General features: G+C 35.4%; 1 protein-coding gene across 2 annotated transcripts in view; it reads right to left on the bottom strand.

The window, feature by feature from the left end:
* Nucleotides 1-354: 354 nt before the first annotated feature.
* Nucleotides 355-27,577, bottom strand: part of MRPL1 (mitochondrial ribosomal protein L1) — a 169,699-nt gene continuing 142,476 nt past the window's right edge. For both annotated transcript variants that reach the window (XM_077143072.1, XM_077143071.1), the window contains 2 exons: nt 4,153-4,234; nt 355-2,796 (listed from right to left, as the gene is read on the bottom strand). In XM_077143072.1, coding sequence (XP_076999187.1) covers nt 2,678-2,796; nt 4,153-4,234 — 201 coding nt within the window. In that variant the 3' untranslated portion in view covers nt 355-2,677. The remainder of the gene's footprint in view (nt 2,797-4,152; nt 4,235-27,577) is intronic.

Raw genomic sequence — 27,577 nt, forward strand, 5'->3', positions numbered from 1 at the left:
GCTGTTAGTACATGTCCCTGGTTCTCAAAGTCTGGTCTCTGAGAACTTCTTAGAAACGCAAATTTCAAAGGCCAACACAGATTGCTAAGTAAAGAAAAATGTGTTTAATAAGTCTGCCAGGTGATTTGCCTGCAAGTTAAAGTTTGAGAATCACTGGTTTTTACTTTAAAACTTAAGCGCTTACTATTTTTCATTATAAGATTTAATTTACCATTCACTAATAAGAATATACAGAAATAATACAAAGATTTGCATCAAGAGTAATCTAGAGCAATTCTTCTGTTTTTCCAGAAGCATACCATTATAAACATTAAATACTAGTTCTAGTTAGCCAATACAAAAAATACTCTAATGGAAGGATAAAGAATAATTTATTCTAAATTACTACTACTCTGGAATGCTGCTGTTTAGAGAAAGTGTTCCAGGCACCTTTTGAAGACATAGACCTTTAGCGATATCATACACTCTGACCGAGGAATTCCAATTCTAGAAATAGAGAGGAAAAAGATGTATGTTCAATTTTCCCAAAGCAATGTAAATAAGAGGTGGAAAAAGCCTGAAAACAATTGAAATGTCTAACAATAGAATGATTCCATAAATTATTGCATTGATAAGATGAAATATTGCTTAACCATTAAAATGATGCTTTTCACATGAGATTTTAAATAACATGGGAAATATTTACTTTTATAACATCATGTGAAAGAGATGGATTCAAAATTGTATACTCAGTATGAATTCAAACATGGTAAAATAAAATATCTGTGTTGGTGTTGGTGTGTGTGTGTGTGTGTGTGTGTGTGTGTGTTAGCGCACATGAGTAGTATACATATTCTCTCACATGAAAAAGGCAAAAGAAAGTGCCAAAATATTAATGCTGGTTATCTCTGAGTTGTAAGATTATGAATGATTTATGTTTTCTATTTATCAGTGTTTTAACATTTTTTAATAGTAAGTGTATACTTACTTTATTAATCAGAAGAAAAACTACAGATAAAATAAGAGCTTCACCTTGTGGATTAGGATCTTCTAATAATGACTATTCAGAAAGCTTTCAAAAGATGGTAACTGTGGGAATAAAGTAGATGTTTCTTCTTGCCTTCCTGCAACTCCTCTTTTCTCATTCCACTACTTTCGATCCTTCTATTTCTACTTTCTTCACATCAGTGCTGCCTAATCCCTACAACTAAAGTGACCATTTAACAAAAGTGCAATTACTACGTATTTTAAAATTTTTAAGGTGTTCATTTAAACACTTTATTTCACCTCAGAACATAAACAGGCTTGAAAATCAGACAGATCTAGGTCTGATTCTTGGTTTGTCATTTACTAAGTATGAGACCTTGTACAAGTTAAAATTTCTTATTTGTAAAACGAACGCATCACCCTTCTTAATGAATTATTGTGAGCATGAAATGAGTTTATGTATATAAAGCATAAGATAGTAGTAAAGGGCAGGCCACAGTGGCTCAGCAGGCAGACTTCTCGCCTGCCATGCCAGAGAGCCAGGTTTGATTCCCAGTGCCTGCCCATGAGAGAGAAAAAAAAAGATAGTAGTAAATACTCAATAAAATGTAGTTGTTCCTGTTTTGCAGTTAATGTTCCTGTTTTGATTTCTTTGTAAGCAGGTCCTAAATTTTCATATTTTCTCTTTTGGAAAAAGCTCAGTGGGATACAGTGGTTGTCGAGTTATTTGGATTTATCAGACCACTAAAATTTCAAAAACAATTTAGGAGACCTACAAGGGGCTGCCAAAGTTTTCTTTACAAAGTGGATATACTAAAATTTTTCATCCTTTTTATTTTATAAAAGAAAAAGTATTTGAATGCTCTCTAAAAAAGTGTAAAACAATAATTTTAGGGTAAAGGAAATCATTCCCAAGAATGAATAGCTGGAAATCATATGCTAAAATTTTTTTTTCCATTAAGTCATACACCAGTGAACACTGGCAAATAATCACTGCCAGTGTGCAAAGTGGCATTTGATGATGAAAGACACTTACCTTCTTAGCTTGATTTCTTATCCATAAATGATATTTACCAACAAACACTAAATAAATATTGATTATTTGCTACTAAACAGGAATTCAGGATCAAACGAAATCAAGTATGTGAAACATTATAAACAGTGCTTGGCATATTGTAAAACATCATAAAAATATAAGATACCACTATCACAAATTGATGGCCTCTAAAGGAAAAAAGCTTTTTCAGTCATACTTTTTAATGGCTCACTCGGTTTCTACATCTTTGCCATTTTACAAATAGTACACAGAAGTCCTTAGAATGAATATTTTCTACATTCCTTCTCTAAAAAAACAGTTATATTTGTGATGTAGCTCATGACTCTGTCATTCTCTTTTTTACGAACTGAGGATGCTACTTCCATCAGATGGTTATAACTCCTGAGGGAAAATTATTAAGCTAGAAATTAGTGCTATAATTATCAACAGGCAGAATCTGGACCCTAAGGAAGAAAATGTGACTAAATCTAAACACAGGTTCAGATGCACAGAACATTTTATTTCCTTATTTTAAAATTGTTCTAAGATTTTTCAGTGTTAAAATTTACTTTCAAGTATGATGACCAAGAAGGCACCAATCTTAGAAATTATGCAGTTTTATAACATCTCTGTAACTTTTTAATCCATTGAAAATAATATCACAATTCAATACTTTCAGACAGTTTCTTTGTTACTTTCTTTGGTTTCTACTTCTTTAGGCAACAATGGGTCGATCTTTAGTAACAAGCCTTCACTTGTTGAACTACGAAGGAATGCACGTACCACAAAGGGTCCTGGAAGCAAAGACAAGAATCCATTTTTATTTTATCCTATAGATATTTAATGATCAAATACAAATGTTCAACAAAAAGCCTTATAGGACTCATGTCATCTTTGAACTTGAAAAGTATTGATACTATTGAACTAATATTCAAATGATAATAAAGTAAATATTTTAGAATTTCTAGAGTAGAAGACAAACTAGCTATACTCCAAAATATTAGACATTTCTCCTTGTAACAACACATACTCATTGTTTCTGCCAGCAGATGATAAACTAGAATTTATTTTATTATAAAATCAACAAGTTGAAGGGAGCAGGTAGTAACATTTACATTTGATGGAACTACTCTAAATATTTATTTAAAAGTCAGTACAGGTGTATCTTTGTTTTACCAAATATGTAATGAAATTCCCTAAAACTTAAAGGCTTTTCATAAGCATATTGAGGGGCTTCATTTAAAATGGCAAAAAAGGATAACTATCTGCTTTCAGAGGATTACCATCTATCATTCTATTCCTGGTAGGGTTTCAAAGGATTCTATTCTGAAATCAAAGTTTTCCACATAATATAAGAATCTATACTCCTATAATTATTAAGTACTATTTTATTTAAAATAATAGAAATAAAAAATGAGGTATTTATTCACTGATGTGTTTAACTCCCAGGTGAAAAACAGCTTAAGACTCAGTTTTAATTATAAACTTGGTTATAAAACTAAACCTGAAAAATTCCTATCATGGTAAATCCATATGTGAATAGTCAATTAAGTATAATGGACCCTTGCTTGACATCAACCATTCACGAGTGAAATCTGAAGAAGTAATTTGAATGGCAGGTAATGCAATGACAAAGGCTCTGGAGTAGTCTGTGTTCCTCGCATAATATACAGCTTCCACATCTCAATCACATTTCATTGTCCTCCATGAATCACCTTGTGATTATGACTTATGATATGATGCAAACTTTCTTTTCTAAACAGAAATAAAATTAAGAAACTCAACAGCTAGTGCTAGTTATAAAGTAAGTGATCTGGCTTCAAAATACCATTTTATAAATTATTTTTGTTCCTATTTAATACTATTTGAGTTCAGTGGAATCATTTATAGCTTTCTTTTAAACTTTATTACACTTAGTATAAATAATGTGGGGGGTTAAAAAGGTTTCAGTATATTTAAAGAGGTCTTCTCTCTAGACATTGCAACTCACTAATAAGGTAATTAGAAAGCCTTTGGAGAATTAAATGTTATTTTATTTATTTAATTAAATAATGGCAATAATGTTACTATCATACTTGCATGTTAACTTGATTGTTTTCTTAATATTTTATATTCTTCTAGTATCAAAGAGATATTGGGAAATTACTTACCCAATCTCAGTGGTCTATGCTTACAAACATCATTAATAACTGCTTGTAGATTGGCAGCTATCTGGTCACTTGACATATCCAGCTGAAAGAAAAGGATATGCAACATTAACAATGTAAAAGTGAGAAGATAATTCAATTTGGATAATGGTCAGTACTTAGCTCGACAATGTTTTTCAAATATTCAACTAATGCAAACTATCTATTAAGAGACTACTGTGGAAGAAAAACACTTCATAACTTCTTTCAGAATGCTACATTTACATGTCTTTACATGCCTAGATTTAGTTACTTTATAGAACATGTTGTAGCAAAGCTCTCTGATGCAGTTAACACTTGAATTCCTTGACTCCCAAGTCATTTCCCAATGCACATAATAGGGCAGTACACACCATCCCCAAACTCCACCCCAAGGAATCAGCAATATTTTCTCTTTTAATTATTTGTTGGTTTGCTTTTAAAGAACGCTAAAAAATGTTTGGAATGAATGCTTTCATGAGTCCAAACTAAAAATTACTTAACTATACACATTCAGACAATGCACATTTCACATAGACATTTTCAATATCCTCTTATACCATTCTAGTTTTTCAAACACTCTGCAATAGCAATTACTTTGTCTTTTAACAAAAGCTACACCAGGATAAAACATAGAAAATTAGTTTTATTCATAAGACTCCTAAACACAAGTCACATCTTTGAAAAGTCCTTACGTTCATCATTCAAATGCAGAATGTTATTCTTCCTAAATGTATGGTTAAAACAAGTCATATTATATTAAAATGTTTAGAGAATTTTGAGCTTTGCCAAATTAACTAATTTTTAAATGTTCATATGAAATTTATAACAGCTTAGCACCCAATAAAAAGTTCGAAATCAAACAAGATTTCTATATTCCAATGATTCTGAGACCATTGTGAAAAATGGGCTTCCTGAAAAAAATTATTTTCAATTATCAGAAAACATTTATTAGATACCCACTAGGCCATAATACAGTGTCAAACCATAAATAAGGTTTTGACATTAATGGAAGAATTTTCACTTGATGCCAAGCCATAAGTAGGAATCCTGAGAAGAAAAAGTCAAGGCACTGTGTAGTTCACCAATGAAGTCCATAAATCTAGAGACTTTAATTTTCAATACAGAAAGTTATTTATTGGTTAACAAGGTACCCTAAATTTTATAGGGAAGGGAAGGGGAAGGGAGGGAAGGGAAGGGACATCAACACGTATCCTGGTCTTCTTTCTTTCCTCTCTTACTTCTCCATTTACTTCAAACTGTCCTTTTTCTATTATTGACTGAACTCAATACACAGGTCTAATAAATTTATTTTCCCTTTGTTAAAGCCCTATACCAGAGTTCTTGTAAGATGGCCAAATAGGATAGGCTGAGTTCATCCCTGCTCCAAGGAACAGCTAGAGAAGTGATAGGAAGGCAACTGGGACAGTGATTCCGGGGTGTAAGAGACCTGGGAGAGTCCTCTATACCAGATAGAGAGGCACTGGTTGAAAAAGCAGAAGAACTGAGACACAGAGAACCAGAGACTGTTCAGCTTGTGTAACACACCTGTTTCCAAATGGAAGCCTGGAGCCCTCAGGAGACGGGGACAAGGGGACAGGGAGTCGGGGAGACAGGGACAATGAAGTAAGCCAAGATGTGTTCTTTGAAGGCGCTATCATCAGTGCCATCCCATCCCATGATCCATGACTCCCCACCATGCAATGAACCCCACCACCACACTCCAAGTGCCCCCACCCCGATGCCCACCCCTCCCCACCCCACATACCCTGTGCCCACACCTGCCCCACCCAACCCACCTCTCCCCCTCTCCCATGCAAGTGTACTCTAGCTTGGCCCCTTCCAGACCCACCCACCTGCATGCAGTCTTTCGAGCCCCACTTCCCTTTCCCTACCCACCGTCGATGATGCACCGGCAGGCTGCAGGTGCTCACCTCATGCCTAGGCCACATTCATCCCCAGTTCAAAGACGTGAAACCCTGCCCTGGCCCCTCTGGGCTCTGCACACGTGTATATCAGTATCTGGCCCCCTCAGCTCTGGGCAAGCCCTGAACTGCGCATGTGGGCCACACCCACACCCAGCCCAAGCAGGTAAAACCCCACCCTGCTGCCCTGAGCTCTGAGAATGTACACACTAGGGCCTCGCCCACCTCTCAGACTCATAAACAGCCACAACCTCCCTGCAGGCACCCATGTATCCATGAACCAACTGCTTGATCCCACCACACTACACCCCCTGCCCCACACATGTGCATGGCCACACTCTACATCCCAGCACAAGCACCCTGCTCCCACACCTGGCAGGTGCACACATGCACATCTGTACCACATAACCCCCACCCTCCACATGTGTGCACCCAAGCCCCAAACCCTCCGCACCTGAATAGCTGCACCAGGGCCCCACCTACCCAATATCACCCACCTCTGACCTATGTCCAACAACTGCCTTGACCTCTGCCCTGCCGCTACACACTCATACATGTGCATCCAAGCCCCCCTAGATACCACCCCCTCACGCAAGGACACATCCATGCTCTACTATCCCTGTGGCATGACCTCTGTGCCCTATACCCCATACCCTGATACCATGACTCCCATATTTCACGTGTCCACCCACATCCTGCCTGCCCACCAGCCCCTGTGCATTTACACAGCCCCCTACATCCACCTCTGGAAGCACACTACCTCTGTGTTCCCCACACTGCCCCCTGCTCCTAAGCACCAAGGCCTGCCCTGAGATGTACCAACCCCACAGCCCCCACACCACACCTCCACAACCCCACACCATGCAACACATGCTCACAGGCACCAGCGTAGCATCCCAACATGTGCCTATACTGGCACCTCAACCTGTCACTGCACTGTTGTGCCTTGCCTCATATGCTGAACCCTGTTCCACATCCATCCCACAAATACAAGGCTTTAGACTACTGAGGGAAATCAACTTCCAAAGGAACCCTATCAAGACATTTACATACCTCAATGACAACAGAAGATCACAAGCATATGAAGATGCAGACAGATACAGCCCAGCTTAAAGACCAAATTAAAATACCAGAGGAGACACAGACTTTGGAACAAATAAAAATGTTCATATAACTCTACTAAATACAATCAGTGGAATGGCTAATGACATAAATGAGATCAGAACAACACTAGAAGAGCTTAAAAAGGAATTTGAAAACGAATGAATAGAAAAATAGCAGATATTACAGAGATTAAAGATGCTGCAGACCAAATGAAAAATATACTAAAGACATACAATAGCAGATTTGAAGAGGCAGAAGAAAGAATAAGTGAACTAGAAGACAGGACAACTGATTTCATACACACAAAACAGTAAATGGCAAAAATGACAGAAAACTTTGCATTGGATCACAGGGAAATGATGGACAAAACAAAGCTCACAAATACAAGCATTATCAGTGTCCCAAAAGACAAAGAGAAGAATAAAGGGATATGAACATTAGTTGAGGATATAATGGGGGGGGGGAGGGAACTTCCCAACCCTTATAAAAGATATAACTATGCAAATCAAAGAAGTCCAATGACTCAAGCAGAATAAATTTAAATAGGGCAACCTTGAGAAACTAATAGTCTGCCAAATGTTGAAAAGAAGCAGAAAATCATGAAAGCAGCAAGAGAACAACAGTCTACTACATACAAGACTATGTAAACATGAGATGGAATTCAGACTACTCAACTGGTACTATGGAGGTGAGAAGGCAGTGGTATAATATATTTAAGAGCCTGAAAGAGAAAGATTTCCAGCCAAGAATTCTATACACAGCCAAATTGTCCTTCAAAACTGAGGGAGAGATTAAAATCTTCCCAGACAAACAAATGCCAACAGAATTTGTCAAAAAGAGACCAGCCCTACAAGAGATACTAAAGGGAGTTCTGCTGGCTGGAAAAAAAGACAAAAAAACAGGAGAGTGAGGTCTAGAGGAACACACAGAAATGAAGGGTACCAGTAAAAGTAACTTTAAGGATAAAAAGAGAAAGAGGGAAAAGAATATATAGATCTGACAAATAAAATCCAAAGGATTGGATAGGAAATTCAAGAAATGTCTTTACAGTAATAACTTTGAATGTTAACAGATTAAATTTACCAATAAAAGATACAGATTGGCAGAATGGATTAAGAAATATAATCCAGTTATATGCTGCTTACATGAGACTCATCTTAGACACAAGGATACAAATAGATTGAAAGGAAAGGATGGAAAAAGATGTTCCATGCAAGTCGAAACCAAAAGAAAGCAGGAGTATCTATACTAATATGAGGCAAACAGGCCTTAAAGCTAAAGACATCATAAGAGACAAAAACAATATATGTTAATAAAAGGGACAATTCACCAAAAAGAAATAACAATCATAAATGTTTATGTTCCCAATCAAGAAGCTCCAAAGTACATGAGGCAGACATCAGCAAAACTGAAGGAAATGATAGATGTTTCAACAATAATAGTAGGAGACTTCAATATACCACTCTCCTCTATAGATAGAACCAGACAGAGGATCAACAAGGAAATAGATGACTTAACAATTTGTTAAATGAATTAGACTTAACATAAATATAGGTCATTACACCTCCAAATACCAGGATACACGTTCTTCTCTAGTGCTCATGGAATATTCTCATGTGCTAGGACATAAAACAGGCCTTTATAAATTTTAAAACACTGAAATTATTCAAAGCACTTTCTCTGATCACAATGGAATGAAGCTGAAAATCAATAATCATTAAAGAACAAGAACTTTCACAAATATATGGAGACTAAATAACACACTCTTAAACAACCAGCAGGTCAAAGACGAAATTGCTAGAGAAATTGGTAGCTATCTGGAGAAGAATGAAAATGAGAATACAACACATCATGGGAAGCAGCAAAGGCTGTGCTGAGCAGGAAATTTATTGCCCTAAATGCTTATATTAAAATAAAAAAGAAAGAGCAAAAATGAAGGACTTAACTGCTCACCTGGAGGAACCTGAGAAAGAACAGCAAACTAACTCAAAGTGAAAAAAAAAAAAAAACAGAAATAACAAAGATTAAAGTAGAGATAAATGAATAGGAGAACAACAACAAAAACAATAGAAAGAATCAACAAAACCAAAAGTTGGTTCTTTGAGAAAACCAATAAAATCAACAGACCACTAACAGGGCTGACAAAGAAAAGAGAGAGGATGCAAATAAACAAAATCAGAAATGGGGGGGGTGGGGGTGGGATTATCACAGACCCTGAAGAAATAAAGAAAAATCATGAGAGGATACAGTGAACAACTATATGCCAACAAACTAGGCAACTCAGATGAAATGGAAAAATTCCTGGAAACACATGAACAAGCTACACTGACTCAAGAAGAAACAGAAGAACCCAACAAACCAATCACAAGTAAAGAGATTCAATCAGTCATCAAAAATCTTCCTACAAAGAAAAGCTCAGGGCCATAAGGCTCCACAGGGGAATTTTCATCAAACACTCCAAAAGAATTAACACTAATCCTGCACAAACTTTTCCCAAAAAACTTCATTTTATGAAGTTAACATCATGTTAATACCAAAACTGGGTAAAGATGCTATAAGAAAGTAAAACCACAAGCCGATCTCCCTAATGAACATAGCTGCAAAAATTTTCAACAAAATACTACCAAATCAAATCCAATAATATATTAAAAGAATTATGCAGCATGACCAAGTGGGCTTTATACCACGAATGCAAGGATGGTTCAACTCAAGAAAATCAATTAATGTAATACAGCACATTAACAAATCAAAAGGGAAAAATCACAAGATCAATGTGATGCTGAAAAAGCATTCAACATCCTTTTCTGATAAAAACACTTTAAAAGATAGGAATCAAAGACAACTTCCTCAATATGATAAAGGGCATATATGACAAATCCATAGCCACCCATGTATTCAAGGGAGAAAGACTATAAGCTTTCCCCCTAAGATTGGGTATGAGACAAAGATGTCCTCTGTTACTACTACTACTCAACATCTTCTGGAAGTTCTAGCTCCAGGAACAGGAAAAAGAAATAAAAGGCATCAGATTGGAAAGGAAGAAGTAAAACTTTCATTATTTGGAGATGACATGACACTATACTTGGAAAATTCTGATATATCTACAACAAAGTTACTTGAGCTAATAAACAAATTCAGCAACGTGGCGTGTTATGAAATTAATGTACAAAAATCTATGTTTCTATACACAAGCAAAGACCTAACTGAGGAGTAAATTAAGGAAAAATTTACATTCAAAATAACAACTAAAAGAATCAAATATCTAGAAGTGAACTTAACTAGGGATATAAGTGACTTGTTCACAGAAGATTACATAACATTGCTAAAAAAAATCAAAGAAGATCTAAAAAGATGGAAAGACATTCCCTGCTCATGGATAAGAAGGTTAAATATAGTGAAGACGTCAATTCTACCCAAATTGATCTACAGATTCAAAGCAGTACCAATCAAAATTCCAACAACCTACTTTGAAGAGTTCAAAAAGCTACTTACCAAATTCATCTGGAAGGGAAAGAGACCCTGAATAGCTAAAAGCATCCTAAAAAAAGAAGATCAAAGTGGGAGGATTAACACTTCCTGATTTTAAAACTTATTATAAAGCCACAGCATTTAAAATAGCATAGTAGTTGCATACAGATAGAAGTATTAAACCAACAGAATCTAATCGAGACCACAGAAATAGACCACTAAATCTATGATCAACTGATCTCCATTCAGCAAAGTCCCCAAATTCACCGACCTACAACAAAACAGTCTTTTAATAAATGGGCATGGAAGAATAGATATCAATACCCATAAGAAAGAAAGGGGACCCTTACCTTAAACCTATACAAAAATTAACTCAAAGTGGAACAAAGACCTAAATATAAGAAACAAGAGTCCATAAAGCTTCTAGAAGAAAATGTAGGGAACACCTTCAAGACCTAGTATTAAGTAGTGTCTTCCTAAATTTTACACATAGAGCACAAGCAACAAAAAAGAAAATAGATAAATGGGATCTCCTGAAGATCAAATGCTTTTGCACCTCAAAACACTGTTAAAAAGGTGAAGAGGCAGCCAACTCAACAGGAGAAAATATTAGGAAATCACACATTGGATAAAGGTTTGATATCCTGGATACATAAAGAAATCATACAATTCAACAACAAAAGAACAAACCACCCAATTATAAAATGGACTAAAGATATAAATAAGCACTTTTCTGAAGAGCAAATACAGATGGTTAAAAAGCTCATGAAGATATGCTCATTTTCATTAGCTATAAGGGAAATGCAGATCAAAACTACAATGAGATACACCTCACATCTCTAAGAATGGCTCCTATAAAACAAACAGGAGAGTACCAATGTTGGAGAGAATGTGGAGCAATTGGGACACTTACGCACTCTTGATGGGAATGCTATGGATGACAGTTTGGTGGTTCCTTAGCAGACTAAATATCGAGTTGCCCTGTAACCTGGCAGGTACCACAGTACTCAGTATATACCCAGAAGAGCTGAAAGCAGCGACACAGACATTTGCACACCAATGTTCACAGCATTATTCACAATTACCAAAAAATGGAAACGATTCAAGTGTGGTATATGCATACATGGAATATTATGCAACAGTAAGATGAAATGATGTCCTGAACCACGTGATAGGACAGATGAGGCCTGAAGACATAATGCTGAGTGAAATAAGCCAGTCACAAAAGGATAGATACTGTATGATTCCACTTTTATAACCATGGTAAAGGTAAAATCAGAGGCTTACAATACGGAATATAGCATATCTAGAGATACATGGAAGCTAGAGCTGGGTGAACGGTTAGGTAATGAGTTTGAACTTAAATGTAAGGGAATAGATAGAAGTGAAGACGGTTCACTAGTGGGACTATCAGTAATATTACCATATTGAAAGTGACCATGACTGATGTATAACTGTGTCCCACCAATTAACACTATAAATGTAAGTAAGTTCTTGCACGAACTACTGCAAAGGTATGAATCTTGCATAAAGAGTGTGTAAGTTCAGGGTATTAGAGGGAAACTACTATTGCACGCTATGGGCTGTGTTTAACAGGAAAACATCAACAGTACCACAGCAACACCAGGGGTAAATAATGAGGGGAGGGACAAGAATTAAGGGGAATTTTGGATGAGGGTGTGTTTATTGGTTACCTTTCTCTTGGGAACAATGCAATTACCTAAAATTGAGTGTTGATGGAGTGGTGACTTTGGACATTATATATGATGCCCAATGAATGGAGGTGGCTGAAGGATGCACTGACTGAGAAGTAGATTGGCAAATGGTGGTGTGTACATATGATTGAATAATGTGCTGCTACGAGAAGGAACAAAGTCGTGAGGCATGCAACATCATGAATCAATCTGCGGGACATTTGATGAGGCAAAACAGGCCAGGAACAAAAGAGCAAATATAGTATATTCTCATTAAGAAAATACTTATAAGAAAACAGAAGCCTAGATTGTAAGCTCTTATAGCAGGAACATTTAGTCCAGAGTGGTTATTTCTCTTTTGTGAGAGGCTATTTTACAGATGTATTACCTGATATTTAAAGATAAGAATGAAGACAATCAAGTTAAGATTAAGGTAATTCAGAATACAGGGGTAAGGAAGACATAGTCTGTATTTTAGAACCTCATCTACTCTTTGAGACCAAAGGAAGAAAGGTTTATTTTGTCCAGAACCTAAATTTTCTATAGCACATATATTAACTCAAACTACCCGGGATAGATCATTTAAACAACTGAAACACAAGGGGCACAGAATAAGAATGAGGGCCTTTAATCCTGTATAGCTTAATGCAATGCTTGGATCCACCCCAGAGTACATTAAGCACATAATCAAAATTACTGCCAAAGTCCTTTGAGGGATTGGAGAAAATACATAGAATTATTAACCATTACCACCAGGGAAACCCCTGATACTATGTCAAACATTAGGGACACCCAGTCAACAGGCCAAACCTTTGATGTTAGGGCTTGCTCTTGTGAAGCTTATGTATGAGGGGGTGAAGCTTAGCCTACCTATAGATAATATATTATTTCTATAGCAAGCTGAAGTTACTTCTGTAGTACATCTTTTGCTGCTCAGATGGGGCCTCACTCTCTCTAAGCCCAACTCTCACAAGTGAAATCATTGACCTCCTACTATGTGGGACATGACATCCAGGGGTGAAAGTCTCCTGGCAGCATAGGAGGTGAGTCCCAGGGATGAGCATGGCCCTGGCACCATGGGATCAACAATGCCATCTTGAACAAAAGGGGGAAAGGAAATATAACAAATAAGGTATCAGTGGCTGAGAGAGTTCAAATATAGTCCAGAGGCTACTCTGGAGGTTACTCTTATGCAAGTTTCAGTTAGACATTGCTACCTATCATAACTTGCCAAACCCCAACCAAAACCATTCCTGCCAATCCTAATGAACACCTCGGGCGATATATAAGATTCTACAAAGGTTCCATGTACTAGGGTAACCCTTCAGAAAGTTGCAACCTCCAGATGAGTCCCTGGATCAGATAAGTCCTGAAATGCAGAGGGGTAACTTCTCCAGAACATCGACTAGTTTCATCCTCCCATCCCATATTATCGATAGTCCCTTGCAACAGGAAAAAGTTAGAATAGGCATAGCCCAAATACCCCTAAAGAGTGGGAGGAAGATAAAAGGTGATGGTGGAGCTCTACAGAGAAGTTAAACAAATGAGTATGATTGTGAATCATTATATTAATAATTGTTTTAGTCTCCAGTTTCTTAGAGCAGCTAGAAGTAAAAACCTAAAATTGTGGTATCATAACCCATACCAATTCTGAAATCTGTTCTACAACTAATTGTTGCGATGTGCTTTGAAATTTGTTTTTTTAATGTATTTTATTTTTCACAAAAAAGAAAAAAAAAGCAAACATTTACCATGTGCTCATTCTGCTCAACATAGACCTCATATAGAATAAATATAAAACAGAATAATAATAAAAAAGGCTATACCTCCTTATAATTGGGAACATAAGACAAAAGAAAAAGATGTCCAACATATTGTTTTAATAATCAATCTATTAATTATGTGTATAACTTCCTAGATTTTTACAATTGTTCTTCTGCAGACTAACATATTATTTCTATAGCAAGCTGAAGTAACAATACATGCTTTAGAAATGCAAAACATTAATTACCTTTCCTGCAACTTCCATTTTCAGCTTACATTTATTTTACTAATTTATTTTACGATAAATTTTAAAATATCCAAAAATGTTTTAAAACACAATTTATATTTTGTCTAAATTTTAGAACCTCTATCTTTGACTGAATTTTAAAATATACTAATTGCTGTAACACTTCATTTTACTTTTTCTCTTAGATAATGTGCAAAATTATGGAAAAGTTACACACTTTAGGGCATTACTTTGATTATGTAATTGGCTATTGACAAGAGAGCTATGTTCACAAACAAAATGTATACAAGCTTGTGCTTTATCAAAAGTTGCATATGAAATTTCTTTAGACCAACAATGAGCTAGAGATAACTCAGGAGAACAACACCTGCAAGCTTTTCTGCCTACATTTCAGTTACTGTGCATTTTCAATAGTACTTTCCTGTGCAACATCAATTTTGTGGTCTTAAGAAAGCAAGGAGGCCCATTTTAAGGCCAGAATTTCACCTGTTAGATTCTTAAAAGCAGAGTATCAGACCCATTATGAAGGAAAAAGTAAAAAAAAAAAAAAAAAAAGTGTGGTTGACCTTGAAAGGGATATTAAACTATATTAAGCACCCTATTTGTGTGTGTGTTTATGTGTATATAACAGTCACACTGGATCTATATTAAGCTAACATTGTTGTCCACTGCAGGGCAACATAGTTATTCCTCATTCTGTAGTACAGATGCTTTCAAGAAGAGACCACATTACTGAATCCTGCTGTCTATTTAAAATCCCTAATTATGTCAGGAATCATTCGTTAAGTGAACTTAAATGGAGTACTGTTACTAAGGAACTCAGGGTAATATCTCAGAGGATACAGGTAAACCACATATTTCTATTCCTTTGCTTTGACTGGTATTTCCCCCTTTCCATGTAATTCCTAACCTCTGTCTTCAGTAATTTTTCTACCATTATAAGAAACCTAAAAAGACAGTGATTCTTAACTATATTTTTTCCTTCAAGCCACATATGTTATATTTCCTCCCAGGGCAAATTGCATAAGTATGTCTAAGGCAGGGATTCTTAGCCTTTTTTTTAAGTCACAGCACCTCACTTCAGAAAAATGTAGAAAGGCACACACACGCAAAATTAACCTATGCATTCATAGGTTTTTGGATTCTCTAACTTCAGAGAAAGAGGATGAGAAGAAGGGCTCCTAAAAAAGTGTCTCAGTTAAGAGGAATCCCTAGATCACATTTTAGAGAACTGTCATTACAAAGAGGCAAGTCTGTTAGGGAACAACATTACTCCAAAATACCCTAACATAAGGATTTCACCTTATTTTTCTACATTTTACAAAGAACAGAAATATAAAAAAGCAAGTATGCAAACATGAATTTTATACAATCACCTGTTCCTCCTAAAGTGGCGAGCTTTTGCCACTTGCAAGTGTTCTTACAGATTCTAGATGACTGATCGCCTCTAAATGGAAACTGCAGGAAGGACTGCTGTTTTGTATAAGCAGTTAGACCAAATGACCTCCAAAATTCCTTTCAAATACAGCATTCTAAGATTATATAGCGTGGTCTGGCAGATGGTTTCTGCCGATGGACCAAGACTCCTACATTCAAGACACCTAACAGTCTAAAACAAGAAAACGAAGAAAGTCTGTGTGTCTCCTACACAACAATAAGTGAACTGTTATTAGTATTACTATTGTTATTATTATTATTTGAACAGCTCTATTGGTTTTAAGAGTTTACATATTCTCATTCACATCTCTCAAGGACTCTATGAAGTTGGTTCTGTTATTACTGTGCTTTTACAATTGGAAAGAGGCTTAGAAAGCTTTATACCTTATTCAAGAGCACACACAAAATAAGGTCTGGACTAGCAACTATGTGCACATGCCCTTAAGGCAGACAAATGAGAACCTGAAACTCACTTCCATCACTTACTTGCTTGTGACCATGGACACAGCTATTAAATGTTGGTAATTATCATCTGATATCCTGCCAGGGTAGGTAAGAAAACCGGCAATAATAAACAACTATTTCTTATTCTAATATTCCTATAGATAAGAACAACAGTAAAAAGCAATCAAGGGATGTTACCCAAAATATAATTACTACAAGGATGATTCATCCTTAAATACGCATCCCTCACAATAAAGCATCCTGCACAATGCTAGTACACAATGCACTCTGGGTAAATATTAGTTTCTCCTCTTCCTTAGGCCCATTCCTATGGAGATCTAGAATCTATTGACAACCTATTTCCTTTATTTTTTAATGCGACCTAATAAGTACAGAATTTGACTTTTTAAACTCTAGAGTTTATTTTCCTTTCCATATAACTCCTTATTTGTAACTCAGTACACTGAAATACCTTAAAAAATAATGCAACAGAAGAAAGGTTAATCATTATCTGGAAGGAATGAAGGAAAAGGAGGGGAAGTGGCAGTGAAGTATAGGCTAATGCCTCACTCTTTTTATCCAACTAGTGTTTGCATCTAATTGATTTAAGTGATATTTATTACTAGCCATTTTTTCAATTTATGGACCTAGTCCCTATAAAATAAACCTTCTTTTTCCATATACTAAACTATATACTTGTTGTTTAACTGAACTCCAACACATTCACTTTTCCTGTTCTAACATGATCAGTAAAACTGAAGGTCTTCTAAATTCAACACAGGATTTTACTATGTTTATATTCCTTTACCCTGAACTTGTTTATTTTTATTACAAAATACTTCAGCTTTTATCACCTGCCAGGTTGAGGATATTTTTGCCACAATACAATTCACTATTCTATAAGCAAAGCACAGTGATACGTGCCTATGAATGAGCTATGTCTACAAGTTACAACTTTAAAAAGAAGAAAAAAAATAGAGCACATTGCCTGTATTATTAAGTATGTTGAAGCTCCAAATATGTTTGAAACCCAGACAAGAAACGCTAGTTAATTCAGGTCTTGGCACGATTTGGTAATAAGCTAAGCATAAATACGAGTTGTTCTACCCTATTTTTTTCATTTTGGAAAACAAGCTTAGGTCTAACTTGCCAATACCAGCATTGTTTACAAGTCCTAAAAATGTGGATATGTACATGGCTGTGAAACTGCTACAACTGTTTTTTCTTTAATGCTATGATAACTGGTAATACCAAAGCTAGGCTATTAAATAAATTCACTTATATAATGTATTTTTTAGAGATGCTCTCCTTCTTAATTTCAAACAGTCATATTTAGTAAAGGTTGAAAAAGTCTTCCTCATTCCAAATTATTCAAGGTTTTATGTTCCAATGACACATTAATAAATTAAAATATAAACAGTAATAAGATTTTAAACTAAAACAGAAAAAGTGACATCCATATTTAAAAGTATATAGTTTCTTTAGAATACTTTACTCTCTTTTATTGACTTTATTTTAGAGTATATTGGTGGGAAGCTGTCCCGTGATATCAGAAAATAAATAGAAAGAATAGGACTTAACTTGCTCACAGGATGAATCAATGCTTCATAATAAACTTCCCGATGAAACAAATTTGGAATTAGTAATAATTCAGAGATGTGCCAAATATGTCAGTAAAGTTTTATGATGTGATAAATGAACAATATAAATAAGATTATAAAAAAATAAACATTAAAAAAAACTTTTAAAGTATATTAAAAATATTTTTCTTATTTAAACAACTGATTTGTTACTTATATGGAAGTATTAATTGAGGCAGCATCTTCCAAGTAAAATTTTTTGATTAGATAGTCTATGTGGCAAAAATTAGGGGCATGTCATTAAAAAACTATTCTGTGATATATTTCCCACTAATTCAAAGTAATTTCCCTATAAACGTAATTATATTTTTCAAGTTTTTTCAATATGTAAGTGGATGACCAAGGAGGATGGGAAAGAATAAAGAAGAAGAAAGCAGAAAGGGAAGGAAAAGGAAAAAGAAAAGGAATACTTGTAAGAGCTATTTAAAAATGGAAAAACAAAGAGAAAGGGAGTAAAAATGAAGAAATAGGGAATTTGAAAGTATTCTCAAAATAAACTACAAAATTAGAAGTTAAAACCTAAAATTGTGGAATTGTAACCCATACCAAACTCTGAAGTCTGTTCTACAACTAATTGTAGCAATGTGCTTTGAAATTTATTGCTTTTTTGTGTATTTGCTATTTTTCACAAAAAAAGAAATAAAAAGGTCGCTTATGATGATAAATGCACAGCTATAAGATGATATTCTGAACCACTGATAGTACACTTTGGATAATTACATAGTATGTCAATATAGTATATATCAATAAAAAAATAAATAATTAAAAAAAAAAAGATCAAAGAGAAGATGGAGTTATAAAGAGAAGACAGGATTTAACAAATTGAGTATGACTCCTGAATCATTATCACCTTGATATTTCTTTCAGTCTTCAGTGTCCAGGAATAGCCAAAAGGAAAAAAATCTAAAATTAAGAAACTATAACCCATAACAAACTCTAAAATCTGTTCTATAACTAAATGTTGTGGTGTGCTTTTTTGTATATATATTATTTTCCACAAATGTTAAAAATAAATTGCAAATTATAAAAGTTATTTTTAACTCTCATCAAATAATACCTGTCAAAAAAACAAAATGAACAACTCTTTCCTCATCTGGAGATAGAAAGAAAGGGTAAAACCACCAAAAATTTTCAAAATGGAAAGGGAAAAAATATGTAAAGCTGCTCAAAAAGTACTGAAATGTATTTCTGAATGTAATTAAAAAGGGAAGTTGTATATGTAGTAATAGAACAAAAGTTTAAAAATTCATGGAACTACACAACACAAACTGTGAACCCTACCTGTAGGGTATTAACCACAGATTAAAAAAATAAAAGCCTTCCGATCCATATTATCCTTGAACTAAGGCTCATCTTTTTTTTTTAGCTTTTTATTATTGTGAAAAATAACATATGTACAAAAAAGCAATAAATTTCAAACCACACCACAATAATTAATTATAGAATGGATCTCAGAAATTGGTAAGCTTTACACAATTTTAGGTTTTTTTCTTCTGGCTGCTCCAAGATACTACTGTCTAAAAGAATAGTCATTATAATGATTCAGGGGTCATACTCATTTGTTGAATCTTATCTTCTCTTTTATAACTCCACCATCTCCTTTGAATATTTCATTTTTTTTAATTATTACTTTTGCATTGCTACATATTACATATTCACATACCATATGTTCTAATTTGCTAGCTGCTGGAATGCAATACACCAGAAACAGAACGGCTTTTAAAAAGGAGAATTTAACAAATTGCAAGTTCACAGTTGATAGGCCATATAGAAATGTCCCAATTAAAGCCAGTCTATAGAAACATCCAATCTAAGGCATCCAGGGAAAGATACCTTGGTTCAAGAAGGCTGATGATGTTCAGGGTTTCTCTCTCAAGTGGAAGGGTACATGGCGAACACAGAGTTCCCCTCATCTGGAAAGGCACATGGTGAACACAGTCAGGCTATCTCTCTCATCTGGAAGGGCGCATGGTGAATATGGCATCATCTGCTAGCTTCCTCTCCTGGCTTCCTGTTTCATGAAGCTCCCTGGGAGGCATCTTCCTTCTTCATCTCCAAAGGTCACTGGCTGGTGGACTCTACTTCTCATGGCTATGTCATTCTGCTCTGCCCTGTCTGAATCTCCTTCATTCTCCAAAACGTTTCCTCTTTTATAGGATTCCAGTAAACTAATCAAGACCCACCCAAATGGGTGGAGACATGTCTCCACGTAATCCAGCTTAACATACATTCTTGATTGAATTACATCTCCAGGGAGATGATCTAATTACAGTTTCAAACATACAGTACTCAATAGGGATTAGAAGAAACGATTGCCTTTACAAAATGGGATTACGATTAAAACATGGCTTTTCTAGGGTACATACATCCTTTCAAACTGGCACACCATGTAATCATCCAAAGTGTTCAATCAATGGTTCGCAATATCATTATATGGCTGTGCATTTATCATCACAATTGACTATTTTTTGAACGAGTGATAATCATTTGTTGAATCTTATCTTCTCTAATTCCACCTTCTCTTTTGAACATTTTATTTTTTTAAATTATTTACTTTTGTATTGTTATGTATTACATATTCACATACCATGTAATTATCCAATGTGTCCAATCAATGGTTCACGATATCACCATATGACTGTGCATTTATCATCACAATCAACTACTTTTTCTTTTTTTTCTGAAAGATAACATATATACAAAAAAGCAATGAATTTCAGAGCACATCATAACAATAAGTTGTAGATCAGATTTCAGAGTTTGATATGGGTTACAGTTCCACAATTTTAGGTTTTTACTTCTAACTTCTCTTAAGATACTGGAGACTAACAGAAATATCAATATAATGATTCAGCAAACGTACTCACTTGTTAATACTACCTTCTCTGTATAACTCCACCATCACCTTTGATCTCTTTGTCCCACTCTTTAGGGATATTTGGACTATGCCCATTCTAAATTTTTCATGTTGGAAGGGGCTATTGATAATATGGGATAAGGGCATGGAACTAGTTGATGTTCTGAAGAGGAAGGCCACTCTGCATTTCAGGACTTATCTGGTCCAGGAACCCATCTGGAGGTTGAAAGTTTCTGGAAAGTTATCCTAGTGCATGGAACATTTGTAGAATTTTATAAATGCCCAAGGTGTTCTTTAGGATTAGCAGGAATCAATTTGGTTCCAGAATTTGGTACACAGAATTAATTATTAATTATTCTCATTCTGGGTTCCCTGGGTTTAGAACATTTAAATGATCTATCCAGACAGGTTGAGTCAGATTATGTGCTACAGAAAATTTAGGTTCCGGACAAAATAAACCTTTCTTCCTTTGGTCTCAAAGAGTAGATGAGGTCTAAAATATAGACAATGTCTTCCTTACCCCTGTATTAGGAATTACCTTAATCCTGACCTGACTGGCTTTGTTCTTATCTCTAAATACCAGGTTATGTATATATAAAATAGCCTCTCAAAAAAGAGAAATAACTATTACCACTCCGGACTAAATGTCAGTGATGTAAGAGCGTACAATCTAGGCCTCTGTTTTTCTTGTAGTATTTTCTAAATGAGAATATATTATATTTGCTCTTTTGTTTCTGGCTTATTTTGCCTCACCAGATGTCCCTGATTGATTCACAATGTTGCATGCCTCAAAACTTAGTTCCTTCTCATAGCAGCACACTATTCGATCATATGTACACATCATCGTTTGCCAATCTACAGTCAGTGCATCCTTCAGCCACCTCCATTTATTGGGCATCATATATAATGTCCAAAGTCAATAGTCCATCAACACTCTCAATTTTAGATAATTGCATTGTTCCCAAGAGAAAGATAACCAATAAACACACCTTCACCAAATAGAAAAACCAAACCTCCCCTTTACTCTTGTCCCTCTCCTCATTATTTACCCCTGGTGCTGCTTTAGAAATGTTGATGTTCTCTTTTTAAACACAGCCCATAGATGCAATAGCAGTTTTCACCCATTACCCCAAACTTAAACACTCTTTGTACACAATCCATACCTCTGCAGTACTTCATGCAAGAACTTATTTATATTTGTAGTTAACTAGTGGGACACATGGGTCTATAAAATCCCTTAAGCAATGTTCATCTTCAGAATGGTAATATTACTAATAGACCCACTAATAAACCACCCTCACTTCTATCTATTCCCTTACATTTAAGTTCAACCTCATCACCTAACCAGTTCACCTATCTCTAGCCTCCATCTATCTCTAGGTACCATATATTCTGCTTGTAAGCCTCTGATTTCACCTTTACCATGGTCATAAAAGTGTAATAATGCTAACTATCCTTTTGAATCTGGCTTATTTCACTCAGCATTTTGTCCTCAAGGCTCATTCATCTTGCCACGTGCTTCAGGGTGTTGTTCTGTCTTACTCCTGCATGATATTCCATCATATGTATATGCCACATTTTGTTTATCCATTCATCTTTTGACGGACACTTGGATTGTTTACATCTTTTGGTGATTTTGAGTAATGCTGCTATGAGTATCTGTGTGTAAATGTCTGTTTGTATCACTGCTTTCAGCTCTTCTAGGTATATACTGAGTAGTGGTATTGCCAGGTCACAGGGCAACTCAATATTTAGTTTCCTAAAGAACTGCCAAACTATCTTCCATAGTGGCTGCACCATTATACATTCCCATCAATAGTGCATAAGTATCCCAATTTCTCCATATCCTCTCCAACATTTGTAATTTCCTGTTTGTTTAATAGCAGTCATTCTTATAGGTTTAATAGCATTTCCCTTATAGCTAGAGAATGAGCATCTCTTCATGTGCTTTTTAGCCATCTGTATTTGCTCTTTAGAAAAATATCTATTTATATCATTAGTCCATTTTATAATTGGGTTGTTTGCTCTTTTGTTGTTGAGTTGTGCAATTTCTTCATGTATACAGAGCATCAACCTTTGTCCGATGTGTGATTTCCAAATATTTTCTCCCGTTGAGCTGGCTGCCTCTTCACCTTTTGAACAAAGTGTTTTGAGGCACAAAGGCCTTTGATTTTGAAGACTTTCCATTCTCCATTTTTTGTTGTTGTTCTTGATTGTGCTTTGGGTGTAAAGTTGAAGAAACTGCCTCCTATTACTAGGTCTTGAAGATGTTTCCATATATTTTCTTCTAGGCGCTTCCTGGTACTGGTTTTATATTCAGGTCTTTGATTCACTTTGAGTCAATTTTTGTATAGGCTGTAAGGTAATGGTTCCTTTTTCATTCTTTAAGCTATTGATATCCAGTTCTCCCAAGCCCATTTATCAAAAAGACTTTGTTCCAGTTCAGTGGATTTTGGGGATTTGTGAAAAAAAAAAAAAAAACAAAACAGCTGACCACAGATTTGGTGGTCTATTTCTGTACTCTTGGGTTGATTCCATTGGTCAATATTTCTATTTTTTTGCCAGGACCATGCTGTCTTGAACACTGTGTTTTTATAATAAGTTTTAAAATCAGGAAGTGTTAATCCTCCCACTTCATTCTCTCTCTCTTTTTTTTTTTTTTTTTGGATGCCTTTCGCAATTTGGGGTCTTTCCCTTCCAGATGAATTTGTAACTAGGTTTTTGAAATTCTTCAAAATAAGTTGTAAGAATTTTCACTGGTACTGGGTTGAATCTGTAGATCAGAATGGGTAGAATTAACATCTTAAGTACATTTAACTTCCTATCCATGAGCAAGGAATGTCTTTTTACCAATTTAGATCTTCTTTGATTTTTTTAGCAATGTTATGCAATTTTCTGTGTATAAGATCTTTATACCCCTAGTTAAGTTCACTCCTAGATATCTGATACTTTCAGTTGCTTTTCTCAATGGAAAATTTTCTTTAATTGACTCCACAATTAGGTCATTGCCTGTGTACAGAAACAGTACTGATTTATGCACATTAATTTTATATCCTGCCATGTTGCTGGATTTGTTTATTAGCGCAAGTAACTTTGTTGTAGTTTTCTCAGGATTTTTTTTAGTATCATGTCATCTGCAAATAATGAAAGTTTTACTTCTTCCTTTCCATCTGGATGCCTTTTATTTCTTTTTCCTGCCTGATGGCTCTAGCTAGAACTTCCAGAAGATGTTGAATAGTATTGGTAACAGAGGGCATTCTAGTCTCGTCCCTGATCTTAGGAGGAAAGCTTGCAGACTCTCTCCCTTGAGTATAATGCTGGCTATGGGTTAGTCATATATGCTCATTGTCATATTGATTCCTACCTTTTGAAGTATTTTTAACAATAAATGATGTTGAATTTTGCTGGTCATGGTGTGTATTTCTTTTTGTGTTGCTGGATCCGATTTGCTAGAATTTTGTTGAGAACTTTTATATCTATGTTCATTAGGAAGATTAGCCTGCAGTTTTCCTTTTTTATAGCATCCTTCCCCACTTTTGGTATTCGAGTGACGTTAGCTTCATAAAATGAGTTAGGTAGTGTTCTTTTTCTCAATTTTTTTGAAAAGTTTGTGCAGAGTTAGAGTTAGTTCTTTTCGGAATATTTGAAAAAAACTCCCCTGTGAAGCCATCTGGCCCTGGGCTTTTCTTTATAGGAGGATTTTTGATGACTGACTGAATGTTTTTTCTTGTGATTGGTTTGCTGGAATTTCCTGTTTCTTCTTGAGTCAGTGTAGCTTCCTCCTGTGTTTCTAGGAATTTGTTCATTTCAATTAAGTTGTCTACTTTTTTGGCATAGAGTATCCTCATGATTTTTTTTATTTCCTCAGGGTCTGTGGTAATGACCCCCCTCTCATTTCTCATTTTATTCATGTGCATCCGCTCTCTCTTTTTCTCTTTGTCAGTCTTGCTAGTGGCCCATCAATTTTATTGATTTTCTCAAAGAACAAACTTTTGGTTTCACTGATTCTTTCTATTGTTCTTTTCTTCTCCCATTCATTTCACTCTGCTTTAATCTTTGTTACTTCTCTTTTATTTGCTTTGGGGTTAGTTTTCTCTTCTTTCTCAAGTTCCTCCATTTAAGCAGTTAAGTCCTTGATTTTTCCTCTTTCTTCTTTTTTAATATAGGTATTTAGGGCAATAAATTCCCCTCTCAGCACTGCCTTTGCCCCATTCCGTAAGTCCTTGGATTCTTGTAGAATATCTTGTACTCTCACTTTCCTTCATCTCCAGATATTAACCAATTTCTCTAGCAATTTCTTCTTTGATTCACTGATTAGTTAAGAGGGTGTTGTTTAATCTTATGTATTTGTGAAAGTTTCTATGGTGGTTATTGATTCCTAGCTTCATTCAGTTGTGGTCAGAGAAAATGCTTTGAATAATTTCAATTTTATTAAATTTATAAAGATCTACTTTGTGCCCCAGCATATGATCTATCCTGGAGAAAAACACTAAAGAATGTATATCCTGGTGTTCTGGGGTGTCATGATATATATATATAAAGGTCTATTCCTATATATAGGTCTGATTCCTTTATCAAATTGTTTAAGTTCTCAATTTCCTTCTTGATCCTCTGTCTAGTTGCTCTATCTATAGAGAAAAGTGTTGTATTAAAGACTATTATGTTGAAACATCTATTCCTCCCTTCAGTTTTGCCAACGTTGCCTCATGTACTTTGGAGATCTTTGATTAGGAGAATAACATTTATGATTGTTATTTCTTCTTGTTGAATTGTCCCATGTATTATTATGTAGTATCCTTCCTTGTCTCTTATGACATCTTTACATTTAAAATCTATTGCATTTTGTCTGATTATTATTGTAGCTACTCCTGTTTTCTTTTGGTTATAACTTACGTAGATGATTTTATTCCATTTTTTCAGTTTCAATCACTTTGTATCCTTTGGTCTAAGATGAGTCCCCTGTAGCGGCACGTTTGTTTTTTTCAATTAATATTTTACCTAATAAATCTTTACACACATACATTCTATACATTATGTACCACCAATGGCTCACAACATCATCACAAAGTTGTGTATTCATCACCATGATCATTTTTTAGAATATCTGCATCACTCCAGAAAAATAAATTAAAAGAAAAAAGAAAAAACTCATACATACTACTTATTCCTCCCTCTCAGTGACCACTAGTATTTCCATCTACCCTATTTATTTTATCATTTGTCCCCAGTATTATTTATTTTTTATCCATATTTGTTTACTTATCTATCCATACTCTGGATAAAAGGAGCATCAAACACAAGGTTTTCACAATCACACAGTCACACTGTAGAAGTTATATCTTTATACAATCATCTTCAAGAATCAAGGCTACTGGAACACAACTCAGCAGTTTCAGGTACTTCCCTCCAGACACACCAATACATCATAAACTAAAAAGGGATAATATATAAGAATAACCTCCAGGATAACCTCTCAACTCTGTTTGAAATCTCTCAGCCACTGAAATTTTATTTTGTCTCATTTCCCTCTTTTCCCTTTTGGTCAAAGAGATTTCTCAATCTCTTGATGCCAGGTCCCAGCTCATCCCAGGAGTTTTGTCCCATATTGCCAGGGAGAGTTATATCCCTGGGAGTCATGTCCCATGTAGTGGGGAGGGCAGTGAATTCACTTGCTGAGTTGGCTTAGAGAGAGAGGCCCCATTTGACCAACAAAAGAGGTTCTCTGGGGGTGACTGTTAGGCATAATTTTAAATAGGCTTAGCCTGTCTTTACAGGAATAAGTTTCACAGTAGTGAACCCAAAGATTGCGGGCTCAGCCTATTGATTTGGTTGTCCCCACTGCTTGTGAGAATATTAGAAATTCTCCAAATCGGGAAGTTGAATATTTCCTCCATTCTCCCCAGTCTACCAAGGGGACTTTGCAAATACTTCGTTATTTACTGCCCAAATTAATCGGGGATATATTGGGAATCACAGTAAGCTGGACAAACCAACAAGATCTCATGGTCTATTCAAGATTCCATGTACTTATGGTGTTCAGCTAAACTGACCATACAAGTTAAATTAGGAAATGCAATAACCAAAATAAAAATTTTGTACCAAATAAACATCACTCCCTTTGTTCTCAAATAGAAGATGACATTTTAAAATATGGACAATATCTGGATCATGTTTTTTAATTCATTCTACCAACCGTAGCTTTTAATACGTGCGTTTAGTCCATTAACATTCAAAGTTATTATTTAAGAGCAGTTCTTGAATCTACCATCTTATCCTTCAGATTTGTTTGTCAGATCTATATACTCTTTTCCCTCCCTCTCTTTTCATCCTTACCCTAAATTACCCTTAGTGCTGGAAATGTCTGGCAGCTGGTCACAGCACCTGGCGGGGCAGTTTTTCACAGTGTCTGGCAGTGAAGCCATTCATGGCACCAGCAGAGTGGCAGGCAATAGCAGGCAGCTAGGCATTTTTCCCCTCACATAAAACCTTGCTATTGAAAAGAGGAGGGGATAGATTTGGATGTATAATTACAAAAGTTTTGCCACAATCGAGGAGGAACCAAGAAACTCAAAAAAGAATAATCAAGTAAAATGAAAATTCCACAAGGACTTTTTTTTTTTTTTCTTGGGCAGGCACTGGGAATCGAACCCAGGGCTCTGCAATGGCAGGCAAGAACTCTGCCTGCTGAGCCACTGTGGCCCACTCACAATTTTTTTTTAAATGAGAAAAACAACTTATATACATAAAAGCAATAAATTTCAAACCACCCTGTGACAATTAGTTGTAAAACAGATTCCAGAGTTTGGTATTGGTTACAGTTTCACAATTTA

This window comes from Tamandua tetradactyla, chromosome 24 (assembly GCF_023851605.1).
Source record: "Tamandua tetradactyla isolate mTamTet1 chromosome 24, mTamTet1.pri, whole genome shotgun sequence".
Lineage (NCBI taxonomy): Eukaryota > Metazoa > Chordata > Mammalia > Pilosa > Myrmecophagidae > Tamandua > Tamandua tetradactyla.